Source organism: Pristis pectinata, chromosome 3 (assembly GCF_009764475.1).
Source record: "Pristis pectinata isolate sPriPec2 chromosome 3, sPriPec2.1.pri, whole genome shotgun sequence".
Taxonomy (NCBI): Eukaryota; Metazoa; Chordata; class Chondrichthyes; order Rhinopristiformes; family Pristidae; genus Pristis; species Pristis pectinata.
The window spans coordinates 90,520,537-90,535,261 of NC_067407.1; the positions used below are offsets into that span (position 1 = coordinate 90,520,537).

General features: G+C 35.4%; 1 protein-coding gene across 4 annotated transcripts in view; it reads right to left on the reverse strand.

The window, feature by feature from the left end:
- The window catches only part of kif16ba (kinesin family member 16Ba), a 108,841-nt gene that overhangs the window by 65,601 nt on the left and 28,515 nt on the right, over positions 1–14,725 (reverse strand). For all 4 annotated transcript variants that reach the window (XM_052012046.1, XM_052012047.1, XM_052012049.1 and 1 more), the window contains 5 exons: positions 12,736–12,904; positions 12,456–12,587; positions 10,291–10,466; positions 7,695–7,760; positions 4,458–4,517 (listed from right to left, as the gene is read on the reverse strand). In XM_052012046.1, coding sequence (XP_051868006.1) covers positions 4,458–4,517; positions 7,695–7,760; positions 10,291–10,466; positions 12,456–12,587; positions 12,736–12,904 — 603 coding nt within the window. The remainder of the gene's footprint in view (positions 1–4,457; positions 4,518–7,694; positions 7,761–10,290; positions 10,467–12,455; positions 12,588–12,735; positions 12,905–14,725) is intronic.

Here is a 14,725-nt window from a genome sequence, read left to right on the forward strand (position 1 = left end):
AAGTCTTGGTGTTAGGTGGCAAGTCATTCACCACAGGACACCTAGCCAGTGACTTGCTCTTGCAGACACGTTGATTGTCTCACCAATCCAGTTGAGTTTCTAGTCAATGTTGACTCACACTTTATTGATATTGTGAGATTTGGCAATGATAATACCATTGAATGTCAAGGGTAGGTGGTTAGACTCTCTCGTTGTAGATGGTCACTGCTGGGCATTTCTAAAATGCAAATGTAGCTTACCCTTTTTTCAGCCCATGCCTGAATATTGTATCAGTCATGTTGCACATAGGTATGGAAATTTTATTCAATTGGATTTAGAATTGAACAATGCACAATCATCATCAGTGAGCATCCTCTCTTCTGACCTTATATGGAACACAGATAACTGATGAAGCACAGCTGAAGATATGCTGAGCAAATCCTGCAGGAATGTCCTGGGTCTAGGGTAACTGACCTCAATTGTGAGTGTTATGATTCCGGCCATAGGAGAGTTTTCCCTTTGATGCCCATTGACTTTAATTTTACCAGGGTCCCTTGATGCCAAACTCACTCAAAAGGTGCCTTAAATGTCAAGAGCAGTCACTCTCACCCTGCTTCTAGAATTGAGCTCTTTGGTTCGAGTTTGGACCTGGTCTGTGACGAGGCCTAGAATTGAATGGTCCTGGTGAGTAGATGAATAGCAGGTAAGGAGTCACTTGATAATGCTGTTAATGACAGTTGAAAGTAGACAGATTGATAGTAAACTGGATTGGATTTATCCTGCTTTTTATGAACGGGACAAACATGGGCAATTTTCACATTGCCAAGTAGATACCAGTATTGTAACTGCACGGAAACAGCTTGGCTAGAAGCTCAGCTAGTCTCATTGCCTCACTGTATCCAGTGCTCTAGGGAGCTTCCTGAAATCATATGGAATGAATAAAATTGGTTGGAGACTGGCTTCTGTGTTGGTGGGGATTCTCAGGAGAAAGGCAACATGGATCATCTATTTGGTACTTTTGGCTGAAATGGGTGCGAATGCCTCAGCCTTTTCTTTAGCACTCATATGCTGAGCCCCACCATCGTTGAGGATAGAGATGACCTTGCAGCCTCGTCCTTCTTTAGTTAGTTGTTCATGACAAGATGTGGCAGGACTGCAGAGCTTTGATCTGATCCATTGGTTGTGAGATCACTTAGCTTGATCTAATGCATGCTAGTTTTGTTGTTCAGCATACAAGTAGTCCTGTATTGCTGCTTCACTAGGCTAAAATCTCATCATAGTTTGGTATGGCTGGTGCTACTCCTGGCAACCCTTTCTGCACTTCTCATTGCTCCATCCCTGGCTTGATAGTAATGATTGAATGAGGAATACGTCAAGACATAAGTTAGTGACACAACAAAAGAGCTGCAAGTTGTGAATATAACAAACTGGTCTTAATGTATTTTGCATTTCAGCATCAGTAGCCTGAAATTGTAAAATATTCATCTGATGCTTTTCTAAAAAAATCTTACCTTTTAGACATTGGAGAAACATTTTAGTATATGAATGATAATAACCTTTTCTAAATAAGTTGCATTTTTTTTTACATACACCTCTAAATACCACATGTTCTACAACCACAGAAAGTCATGTTTTATGAAATACTTGCACAAAAATAAATTTTTGTTATCTTTTATGAACTAGATCTCATTTCAGGTTAAATGCTTTTTCTTAGACTTAACAGAAATTCATTGATTTAAAATTCTACTACAGTAATTAATTGTCACCAACATTCTATAGGAGGAGGCAGTATAGTAATGAGAAACAAATTGAAGATTTGAGGTTTTAACCCATATTAATTGACACTGACACAGAAGGTTCATTTACAATGAGGCTTAAACTATTACAATACAAGGTCACCATCAAGCAGCTGCCTCCACAGACCATTAGGTAAGACTCTCTCTATTAATGAACATGTTGATGCAGCTTGAATAAATTAGTTTCATTGTGTTATCAAAGGGTTCTATGACATTAATTTAAAATACATATATCATGCTATAAACATATTAATATAATCAGATTTCTGATTCAGGAGGGATTAAAGTAGCTTGGGTCAGTAAAGAATGCCCTGAGCATGACCTCTGCATTACTACCCCAATAATATAACCACTATCATACAAATAACAGAGCTATGAAGAAATCAAGCTGTATCATTTTTCAGGAGCCCAGGAGAGGGTGGAAACCATAAAGTCAAATCAGTGGGATATAAATGGCAAAGCTATTTGTAAATAATCAGTGGAACAGCATTGGGGACGGGATTATGTTTTACGCTGGTACCTCGCTTAGTGCTCAGGATGTGTTCCCAGGAGGCTAGCACTAATTATCAATGCTTAAGAAGAGTCTTTACAGCATTATAAATAGAGCAAGATGCTTTACTGACAGCATCACTGTGCCAGGAACTTGGTGCAGATGCCTGCTCTCCCTACTGCACACCCAGGAAAATGGGTACCAGGAACCTCGTGTGAATCCAGAGAATCACCTTTGGCTTGATATGGGGCACGTGACTGTTCAGTACTGTGATATGGGACTCAGAGCTGCACCCTGGCCAGCTATGTGACTGCGGGCTATTGCTGGGGATTGGTAAAACCTGCTCCATGTACTGAGAGATTGCCTGGATTTTATAACCTGTTTCTCCACCACTGAGCTTGTTACCAATACAAACATCTCCAGGCTGGGGATTAGCTATGCAGTCAAACAAAAAGAAAGGGAAGGAGCAGCCTCCATCATATCCAAGAGGTGAAAAGGGTACGAGACAGAATTGCTTTGTTTTGATTTAATTTGATAGGCCAACTTCAGCAAATAATTTATTGGAATAAAGTCATTGAAACCCATTTGTACCATTATGTTTGAACAGGTACAGTAATTAAAAGACATTAATGCTACTTTCATTTTATCAAGAAATGATTGTACACAATACACAGTAAAACTCCAATAATCCAACATGCTTATACTTTTGTGGTGCTGGATCAGCAAGTTTTCAGACCAATGGATGTTACTCATTATAATACCAGAGCACATTTTAGATCCACATTTTACATGGCATTATAATAAATTTCCCAGTGAACCCAGTCAGTTTAAAGAGGACAGGGGGACCAGGGTCCTGGTGAGTGGGAAGGGAGTGTCTATTCCTTGGTAGTATAGTGGTAGGTATCCCCGCCTGTCACACGGGAGGACATCCTTTTCAGGGCGGCACAGTAGTGTAGCGGTTAGCATAACACTATTACAACACCAGCGACCCAGGTTCAATTGCCGCCACTGTCCCTAAGGAGTTTGTACATTCTCCCTGTGTCTGCATGGGTATCCTTCGGGTGCTCCAGTTTCCTCTCACATTCCAAAGACGTACAGGTTAGGAAGTTGTGGGCATGGTTTGTTGGTGCCAGAAGCGTGGCGACACTTGCAGGCTGACCCCAGAACATTCTACGCAAAAGATGCATTTCACTGTGTATTTCAATGTACATGTGACTAATAAAGATATCTTATCTCACTTAAGAAACATTGCCTGGTGAGCTAGTTGCCAAACCATCATGATTTCCAATGGTCGATAGCGAATTAGAGGTTTACTGTATTAGGTGAAAATTAGCAGGTGAATAATGCCTGGAAACACTTTATTGATGGTAGTACACCAATTAAAACTACATGCCTTACCTCAGGAGATATAACCCCTTTATAAAAGGTTATAACAAATGTATTTAAGTAAACTTGTTATCTAAGCACTGACCCAAAGTATTGCAGATTTAGTAAGGATACACAATAACTCAAAAAAGACATGCAATTATAGCTGTAAACACCATAAATTTCTTCATTTTTACTTTATAAATTATTCCAATCTGTCAACATATTGCACATGATATGGAAAAACTCATCAAAATTTAACAGGGGAATAATTAATTGTATCAAAAGAGCACAAGCTAGATTCCCCAAAGCTAATGGCCAAACGAATTCTCTCTCCGAAGACACCACAATTAGAGCCTCCAACCTCTCGACACTCGTAAAAACAAAATCGGTTCATTCTGTAATACCATCTGCCAAACATTTTCAATCAGCACATTTCACTGTGCATTACTTGCAAAGTATTAAGTGCTGTTGTTTTTCCAAACTATCTCAAAGGCAGCAGCATTTTTTAAAAAAGACTATTACACTTTCATGCAATATACTTGCATATTAATGAAATGCATCGATAAAGTGGCAGAATAACTTTGATAGAATTGGTATTCATGAAAGTGCCAGACCCTTTGTTAGGTCTACTCCTGAAAGTTCAGAACAACACATTTAAGTTTAAAAAAAAACTTTTGTATGTAATAATTAGATGTGAATTTTAATCAATCATACACTTTCATAAAAATTATTATAGCCTTCAAAACCATATTTGGGAACATCTTACAGTAAATACTCTAACTCAATTTAACTTTAAAAAAAACAATAAGCAAATTATTTCATACCTTGAGAATATTTTGAGTTTCATTCCATTTATTTGTCCATTCTTTAGTCAATTCTTCAACCTGTCATACAGCAATTAAACAAGCATTTCAGACCCTGAAAATAAAACTTCAGCACAAGTCATGAGATGGAATAAATTCTGATGATCAATGAAAAATACTTTAACTGTATCAGTAAACAGGTACCAACAGGTCTTGCATCACAGTCCTACTATTCTGATCTACTTTATGTGACTTGGCTTGGGAAATTAAAATCAGAGGCAAAAAGAAGAATTTACTAATAGTAAAATTCTAGTATCGAAAATGTCAGGAAAATATTCCCGACCCAGAATTAGCTGCTTAATTCTTGCAGCCTTGAAGGTTGAGTATTAAGATAATAAAGTTTGAAAACAATGTTGTGAAACCCTTTTCTGAAGCTCACTCTGCTCTGCAAATAGTGTGCATTTAAAAACAGTGAATTTAATTGCAATGCAAATAACTTGGAAATTCTTCAAAGTATACTTCAATTTTCTGAATGTCTTTTCCCTCAACAACATTTACCATGGATGTGAATTATTTTGTTAAAATAAAAAGTGATCCAGTTTTGATTACTGGGACTTCCTGAAGATTTAACATCAAACTAAATCATGGAGATTCCACAAAATGCTCAAGTAACAGTTTAAAAAAAGTTACCATGCACTACTTAGAAGTGACAGAATACTTGGGACAAGTTCACCAAACAAGTCTGGGCAGATGCCTGGCAGGCTCAATGACCTTCCTCAAAATTCTTTTTTAAGACTATTAAGAGCCTTGGCTGAAGCTAGCAAGAGGCCCACTCAAAGTTCTACCCTTTTACCCACCTAAACTTTGCTGTTCTGTGTTGCTTATGGAGTTATTTTGAATGCAACTCTACATATTTCACAACAGTCTTGCTAATTTTGTTACAAAAAGTTAGAACTTCAGGATTCGATTGCTTACAGCTATCACAGGTTTGTTCATCCAGTATGGTTTCATTACAATCTTCCTTTAAAACTGATGACTTTGCATTTTAACTACTATTGCAAGACTCCTTCAAGTCTTAGAAAACCCTTCCTATGAAGAGAATTTCTTGAGAATGTCAAAACAAGTCCTTGTGATGTCCCTCACTGCCTTAGTTTATGATTCCTTCACTACTCTCTTTAAGTAACTTTTATTTCATATTTAGGTTATACTACTTGTTTGTCTATCTCGCATCAGTTTTCTTTCATTTGGTTATTCATTCTTTCTCTGCCATTCATCTCTGATTACTCTATGGCAGAATAAGAAGTGGACAGGTGTTGGCCATTTGGGACTAACAGAGCTGTTCCTTTGCCATGCTGGTGTGTCATTTAAGCATCCTTACTTGATTGTTTATAGATTGAAAGCTCAGATCTATTTATTAAGTAGAATATTCAGTATTTTTCAAGAAATCATCTTCCATTTTAACAATATTTTTGGACTAAATTCATATTCTTATAATTCTAACAAGTGGATGTGTTTTGCTGCATTGTTTTTTCTTTCTTTTTCAATTATTTTACTATACTGGAGTTATGACATTGATCAGGCCACATATTTAGAACTTAAAATTATTTCTTAATTGCTCACACAATATATTTATGATAAAAAATAATCCTTATTATAACAGACTGTCTCTTTATCACGACATAATTCATCATTAAAAACAGCACAATTTTGAGCAGTTTCTTTCAAGAATGACAGTTAGGCAAATATGCATTTAGGCAGAAAAGATTCTTCTCAAAGTATGTGTATTAAATGATAAAGAGTATAATTGGACACAAATTAAACCACAGCATCGATACTAAACAGGCCTGAGTGTTCCCTCTGCAGAGGATTTGCTAGGAGACCCAAAATCAGATTTAAACAGCCTTAGGCATGATCAATCTCCATTTCATACTAGCAAAAAGATGTGTGCACTGCCCAAACAACAACTTTTTAGATTTGAATAATGGAAATTTAATTCAAATGTAGGTAGCTTCCACATTGGTTAGGAAACTCTAATTAAGGTTCAGAACCAAACAGCCATAGTCATAGCCTGAAACACTTCATCAGCCCATTCAAATGAATGATAATAAGCATCTGCACTCAGAGTATGAGAAGGGAATAGAAGGTTATGCTGAAAAGGTTTGAGTAAAAGGGAAGGGCAAGGCTCAAGTATAACCATTAATGCAGGTTAGTTAACGTTACTGGCCTGTTTCTACACTGTAATTTCTGAGTAAAGCATTATAAACATATGAAACTACACAAGTAGTCCAGGTCTTTCTTTTGTGAGCCATGAAATTGACTGCACCTTCCATTGCTTTTGGATGCATGTTAAGCAATATTTTATTTAAGAACTTTGACAACCAAGCAAAGGTCCTCCTGAAGTATTGTGTCAGTTTTGTTGTCATTAAGGTCACAGAATAGAATCCTTGCAAACATTAATATTGAGACGTTACTATCTAAAATTTGTTCACGAGTCAATGGACTCAAAATAGTTTGTTAGTTTTGCCATAGGAAATGAAACATGCAATGTACAAGTTAATGTTTTGCTACGGCAAGATTGTTATTTTTTTTCCACAGAATTGCATTTTATGTCTTCTTATAGCTTCATTAAAAAAAATACTTGAAGGATTTAGTCTCTCCTAAAAGTCAGAATTTGGAGTGATACTTTTGACAAGCTTGTCACTATTAGGTGAAAATAGATCTCTTGGTCAGAACATGTGCAATACACACAATTACCAAGGATCGTCATTCAATATTAGCTCGCTAACAAACAAAAAACTTCTCTCAGTTTGTGGTAGCATTGCTTTGTATCATGATTATTTGAAGTTAGAAATCAAATGTCAAAAGTGAAAGCAATGCTAAAAATGTGGTATGCACGAGCTAGCGAGAGAGAATGAATGAGAAGGTATATGCGAAAAACACATATTGTAACTTCTGTTTTGCATCACAAAAATAACAATAAGTGAAAAACCAAAAAACTATCCAAGTACAAAATAAGAAAAATCAATGTTTGACTTTAAGGCATAGAATTCTATCTAATCCTCCTTGTTAAATTATTCCACACACACTCATCCAGTGCAAGTTGCAGACTAAGCCCGTTTTGTTTTATTGTTTACAATATCATGAGAAACCAATTTATACACATTTAGACCAAACCTCCATTCTATAACTTCTTTCTAGCTGATTGATTAAAATAAAATTCTATACAAAAAGGAATATGTATATTGTAATATTCCTTACTCTAGCTTCGTTTTGATGCAGCTTCTCCTCCATGCTCAAAGCCGTCGGAGAATCCAACAATGCAATCTGAAAGAAAGATGAACAACATCTGAGCTGTTAATGCATGCTTTAAGTATGAAAGGAGACAATGTGGCAGAGGTAGGTGTCCAACTAGTGAATTGTGATTACTTCTCAATGTTCCATACAGAAACCACATTTGTAACCTTTCTACCCCAAATATTTAAAATGCGGGTAGTCGATATCAAAAAGTCAAGTTCTATAATTCAAACTTCCCCCCATTATAACTTTTATAGATCCCTTTTCCCTTAAAGCTAACTGAAGTACATAGGATTCTTTAACAACGCGACCAAGAAATACAGAGAAAACAATCACATACATAATGATGCAATTTTGCATGATAATTTGTTTTCCAGAACGACATAATTTCTCCTTACATTCAATAGAAGTGATCTTGTATTTTCAAATGGTGTGGATAGTCGAGTACTCTATTGAAAATAGCTGATGGTATGGAATCAAGAAAACTATTTGATATTCAGCACAGACGCAAAAAAAGTAGTCATTGATAAATCAAACACATATCAAATATGATGTTCAAATCTGAATCAGGGCATTTGGCAGATTGTTTCCAAAAATATCTGCCCTACATTGAGTACCTGAAAAATGGTACTTCCAAATCCTGCATCAAAAAATTGCCAATCAATAAACACATAGTGTCTTCCTGCTTTGTTGCTGTGTTCCATCTTCGAAAGCTTTTGAATTTACCACTACCTTCTATACTTTTCTTTGGCATTTTCCAAAGATTCTTTCAATACCCCAGTCTAAAGCAATCACTATCACCACATCATCCATTTTCAATAAATCTTCCTGCCCAACACAGTCATTCACTTGGGGCTAATGATGCCAATCTCTTTTCCATTCCCACCCATAATAGGTGCCTTAGGCTGGCATACTGACAAGTACATACGTCTCTGCAAATTTCTCTAATTATACACATTCTCTTTTCTTGAAACTATCTGACCCTCTATTGCCCTTAAATCTCTCCTTTAATATTAACCATCTAACTATTGAGCCATCTCAACTTTTCTGGATTTCTGGTTCCTCCAGTCCCTTTCAATGACAAGTCCATCTCCAAACACTTCTTTGTTATTTTCTCCAAATAATAGCTCCCATCATCTTCTTAAGCCATCCTCCTCTGGGAAAAACTGTGCCCACATCACTTGCGATTTAGTCTAGTCATTGATCTTTCACAGATCAATTCCATCACCTCCAAAGCAAATCTACAAACAGTAGCCACTAGAATAAACAAACCTAGTCTGAGTGAAATTCTAAGTATGAATCTTGGTTGTCAGATGCCTTTGTACTTTTGAAAGCCATTACTGATAAGAAATGGTATACCGTTCAAATAGCCCAAGCAATTCTTAATCAGGAGCCGGGAGCAAAATAAAACTTCCACGTCGCAACTTTCCCTTATTTCCGACATTAGAACTGTATGATGCACTGCTTTGATGTGATTTGTTCATTTTCCCACATTAGCGATTTGATTACTGTGTGTCAATGCATGCCATAAATATTCAATTGCTTTGTCAGCTGATGCCAAGTTATGGCATGTTTAGATGTTGAATTCATATTTGACTAACAAAGTACAACTATTCCTATTTATCTTTCAGAATGAGCTAACAACCCAAAGGTGAAAACATGAATTTTTTTTACTTATCTTCCATTAATTGGTACGAAGTAAACAAACAAGTATTTGAGCCCCAAGTCAGATTAGACTATTTTCAGGACATTGAAACCTCAACATTCCAAAGAAACTATGCTGGAGCTTGCTGCTTAACTAATTGCCAGTGGCAGAGGTTTTCTCTGGGGTTGTCACAACTACTCTATTGCACAGAATGCTTAACATATACACCTTAATAAAGCAGTAAGATAACAATATTCACAGAGTCAGAGTCATAGAGAGATACAACTTAAACAGGCCCTTGACCCAACATAAAGAAATTTGGCATCTCTCCATAAATTTCTATCATCTGCATTATATCATTAACATAATAAAACCCTGATTGAACCTGGATAGTTTGTAGTGGATTGAAAATTTTAGGTGGACTAGATGTGTTAATTTGTGAACTTGGATTTATAATGCTAATAGTTATGTGCACTATACACACCATTGTTTTAAATTTCACCCACAATTTAATCTCATTATTAGAAGAAAATCTTGGCTGCCATCTACAGGATTTTTTTGTTGAAGAAAAAAAATGAAGTATACATGAAAGACAATACTTAATCATGATTCAGTGTGGATTATATTTTTAAAAAAAGTTTCTTAGGTTTATAACTCTTGGAAGCTAGAATTAACACCATTAATTTTTTGTCTAAGGATCATTAATACATCCTTTTATTACTGTTACAATCCACAAAGGAAAATAGTAATTTGTATAAGTTAAGCACAAGTGAGTATAAATGATTTTGCCATTAGTTGTACGACTATTATTCTTGGAGGTTACCATTATGCAACAAGGTAATTATACTTGGGAATCAGAAACCTTTTCCCCAAAACAGAAATAAATTATCAGTCCAACTCAAAATGAAAACTAACCTGATTCCCCTGAGCAAGTAAAGCTTTTAGTCGTGCTATTTCAGCACGCAGCTCACGAATAAGCTTGACATTAGAATCTTCATTAATGGTTGGCTTGTTAATGATGTTTTTGGCTCTGTTTGCATAGCGAAGTGTACTCAGTGTTTCTCCATAATTGACATCTGCTGGTGAAATAGCTGTCAAAAATGATAATGAAAAATAATGAAGCATTGACCTACCCGATCAACATTCAATGCATCTTTAAATAAACCACATTCTGAAACAAAATAGAATTCTCCATAGCATGATATACAATTAGTGTGGACTGACTAAACACAAATTGATATAATGTTAGATCAGAATTTAGGCTATAGTAAAAATATATAGTTTTGTATATGTGGTATGCAATTTGAATTGAAGCCAACATATTTGAAAAATAAATTAAGTGTTTAATGTATAGACATAAATTTGTGACAGAGATTAATACTCACATAAAAATCACAGCCATAATTTAAATATACACAAGTATATTGTAGTTATATACCTCCTTACAAATAATTGGCCTTATTGCTCTTTACTTGGTGTCAGGTGTTTATAATTAAGTTGTCAAATCACAATGAGGAAGCAAATGTAAATGTTTATAACTATAAAACAGAATTTGAAGGTACAGAATTTTTTTTTATGATAAACTTTGTCACAAGGGAAATTCAAATGACCAAAAAAGGGATTTAAACAAAATTTATTAAAATAAATTGTTTCTTTTAATACATTAGTTTAGGCTTTTATCAGAATACTTCAGTCTCTCTCAAGATGTTAATACTGTTAATCTGAAATGACAGCCATTAACCTGCAATCTGAGTGAAGTGAAGTGTAGTGTGCTCAATCAACCACTTCCCCTAACACAACAATATAATCTACAAGTCCTGCCATTGTACAGGGCCTGCCATTGTACACAACCTTTCCACTGAGAAACAGAACAGTTCCTGCTGGAGGAACCAGACGAAGCAAGAGAAAACATTGTTCATGGAAGCAGCGAGGTTGGGTGGGGGTGGGGAGGAAAATGTGCAAGGCTCCACCACCTCAAATTCTGAGACTGAGTCTTTTCTCCCCCCCTCTTTCCCCCTTCAAGTCTGCAACGCAGTATAAGTAATCTACAAAATGTATTCTAGTTCATAGCCAAGGCTTTACCAATAATATCTCACAGACCTGCTACCTCTACCAATAATGACAAGGACCCCAGAAGGGAACTTCATGACCTGTACGTTCTCCAGATTGGAAATATATCACCATTCTCTGTTCCTTCATTGTCACTGGGTCTGATTCCAGGAACTTGCTCCCTAACAGCATTGTGTAACTAGCTTTAATGTAAGAGCAGCAGCAGAAAAAGGCAGTGACTCTCCACCACTTTCTCAAGGGTAATTAGGAATGGGCAATAAATGAAGATTTTGCAAATAATACCCAGATCCTGTCAAATGAATACATTTAAGAAAAAGAAATGTGGGTGGCTTTTGATCAGTTAACACTGTACATAGGCCATACATGTTTAATTCAGTTTATATATTGCTGATCACACTGAAGGTGTTCTGTATAGTGAATTTGAAAAAGGCCACAGACCAAGACACAAATTACATCAGCAGGAGAGCATCAGACTATCATTAGTATGTCCCAAATCCCATTAAGAAGAATTCACACAAGGATTTAGTTCTTGCAATTATGAATGCATTCATAATTTAGAAGTAATAGTAAACACTTGAAGGTGACTTGGACACAGAAACAAATTGTGAAGTTCCTGACAGCAATTAAGTACAAAGTATTGGAGCAAAGGAAGATTCAGTTTCTAATGGATTAGAAGTTTAGACTTGGAAAAACATAGGAAATGAAATTTAATATTTGCAAATATAAACTATTCCAACAACATGCGTTTTTATATATCAAGTTGCATGAAATTTGCAGGGGGTGAAATTTGACCCTGCTATTCCCAATGTGCAGCATGCCCTTAGAGCTGAGATATGGACAAAATTTTGGAAAAAAGTCTTTTTTCTCCACTTGCTTACACCTTCTCAAAGTAATTTGTAACAACTATTAAATCTAAAACAATCATTCAGGGTTTGAGGTAGTTAATAGGCTAACAATAAAATGAATATGTTGGATCTTGAAATTATATACAACAAAAATTAAAACCTTACTGGCAATCATAATTGTTTTGGAGTTTCCACCAAGGCTGTCTTTCAATAACCAGGTCAAAACAGAGTCTCTGTAAGGCACAAACACTTGTTTCTTCTTTGTTTGAGAATTTGCCCCATCCTGAGATAAGTCAGCTGTGAAATTAAAAGCACTTCAGTTCATCATTTTTCCAAGAACCTCATGAAATCCAAATCAAACTCAATCAATTGATGTTTATTGAAAGCAGTTGTTATTTCCAAAATTATAAATGGTCTAAGAAAAAAAACTCAATCAAGAACCTACCCAAAGCAGAAATGACATTTCCCAGTGTGACTAAAGACTTATTTATATTCCCTCCTTCTTTTAATCTTACTCCAGTTGCACCTGTGGCATCAGCTCTTTCACTTCCTGCAAGATCAACCAAGTGAATCTTGCTAATTGTTTCACAAGGCATTTCAGCATCAAATTTGGCCTGGAATTTAAATTTAAAAATCATTACTCTGGACCCACAACAGTGATTTTTTTTTGAAAAAAAGTTATCTTGCAGCACCAGCATTTAAGTTTACAATTCTACATTTAGAAATTCAATGAAATTAATAAAATTCTCCTGAACTAAAGCAACATGTTAAATGCCATTCCATAATGAATGTGAAGGCGTATTAAACATTAAAACCATCTTCCCTTATCCAGACTGAGCAATAGTGGAATCCTCAAAAAGCCAAGCTATACTGACCAATCTGTAAATTAATCACATCACAGAGGATTTGTTCGAGGTATTAATGTACCACTTAAATTGTATATATCTAAAGTGATGCTAGATGCCAGATACCTGGTCAAAGTTTCAAAACGGAATTGTTAGTAAACCACAGAATCTCTCTTATTTTAGGATGTAGCCTCAAAAGAGGAAATATGCAAAGACAGATTAGATTTACTAACTTTACTCAGCAGAGTGCAAATATGTGGAATGGATTGCCCAAAGAAATAGAAACTGATTCTTAAAATTGCTGATTTAGTACGTAGAAATTAAGATATGGATGTTCTGCAAACGAAAAAAAAAGCCAAAAGTACCTCTGTTGGCTTTTTCAATTTATACATAACTAACAATACAACGATATTTTGAAAAGGATGATTGACAATGTAACTTCACAGGTTTTTGGACTTCTAGTTCAGAGGATAATGACCAAAGCTTGACTTCTGGTTGGAGTTCTAAATTTAGTGTACAGGTAAGAAATTTATGTCAGCTGTGTGTAACATCACTTCTTCATCCAGAAGTTGCAACTTTGATCAAATCTGTCCCAATTGTTTTGAAGTATTTTCCTCTCCTTTTGCTTATGTAATTATGTACTTCAAACATTATTTCTCATGTGTCCAGTAATATTCACTACATTTTGCCCCTACAGCACCTGCAAATAAATACAATTACTCTTGAGGATATATTCATTAGTCTGCTATTTAAGAAAGTCAGGAGAACATTGTGACCATCCTACATGATCTCCAGTTGCAAAAAAAAATGATAAATGTAATTATTAATCAGAATTTGTTATGCAGATGTGGGACATACAAAAAAAAAAATCACAGGTTTGGATTTGTATAAGAAACTGTCTTTTGTTTGAAAATGATTGAAAAAGATCGAGGCAAAATATAAACCCATGAGAAATTAATTTAGTTTCACTTCAAAAAAAAATCAAAGGGTCATATTTAAAATACTATTCATCACTTAAACATCACATGATTCTTTGGTGAAGGGATTTTAAGGATATAAATAACTCCATCTTCTCCTTTACTAGGAACTTCATATTGTGTGTTTTATTTAGAGGCACAGAAAGCAGCAGCTTTATGATTGGATGTCAGTAACATGCATAGTTATGTAGTACTTCCTCACATAAGACAATGTCCTATGGCAACTCACAAGTGTGATGTATTTATCTCATGCAAACAATGGCAGAATGTGTGTTTTGAAGTGCTGCACTGCAATTCAAGCCTAAATACTGATTTTGCTGTTATTGCTTATTCTCAATATGAAGCAAAAAACACACTATTTTGTTGGCACTGAAGCAAATTCATAATCCAATGCAATTTTCAATAACACTGGAGGACTTATGATCCAAGGAATACCTTTAATAGTATCAGGGAATAGTCTAAATTTAAAAGATTGAAATACAGGTACAACGCTTAACAATGGCAATTGCAACTAAATACAGAGATTGTCCCTCACTAAAATGTAGGAAATTCAAGTATATTACACTTTATCCCTCTAGGCAATCCCAGTAACTATCACATGTGCAATACAACT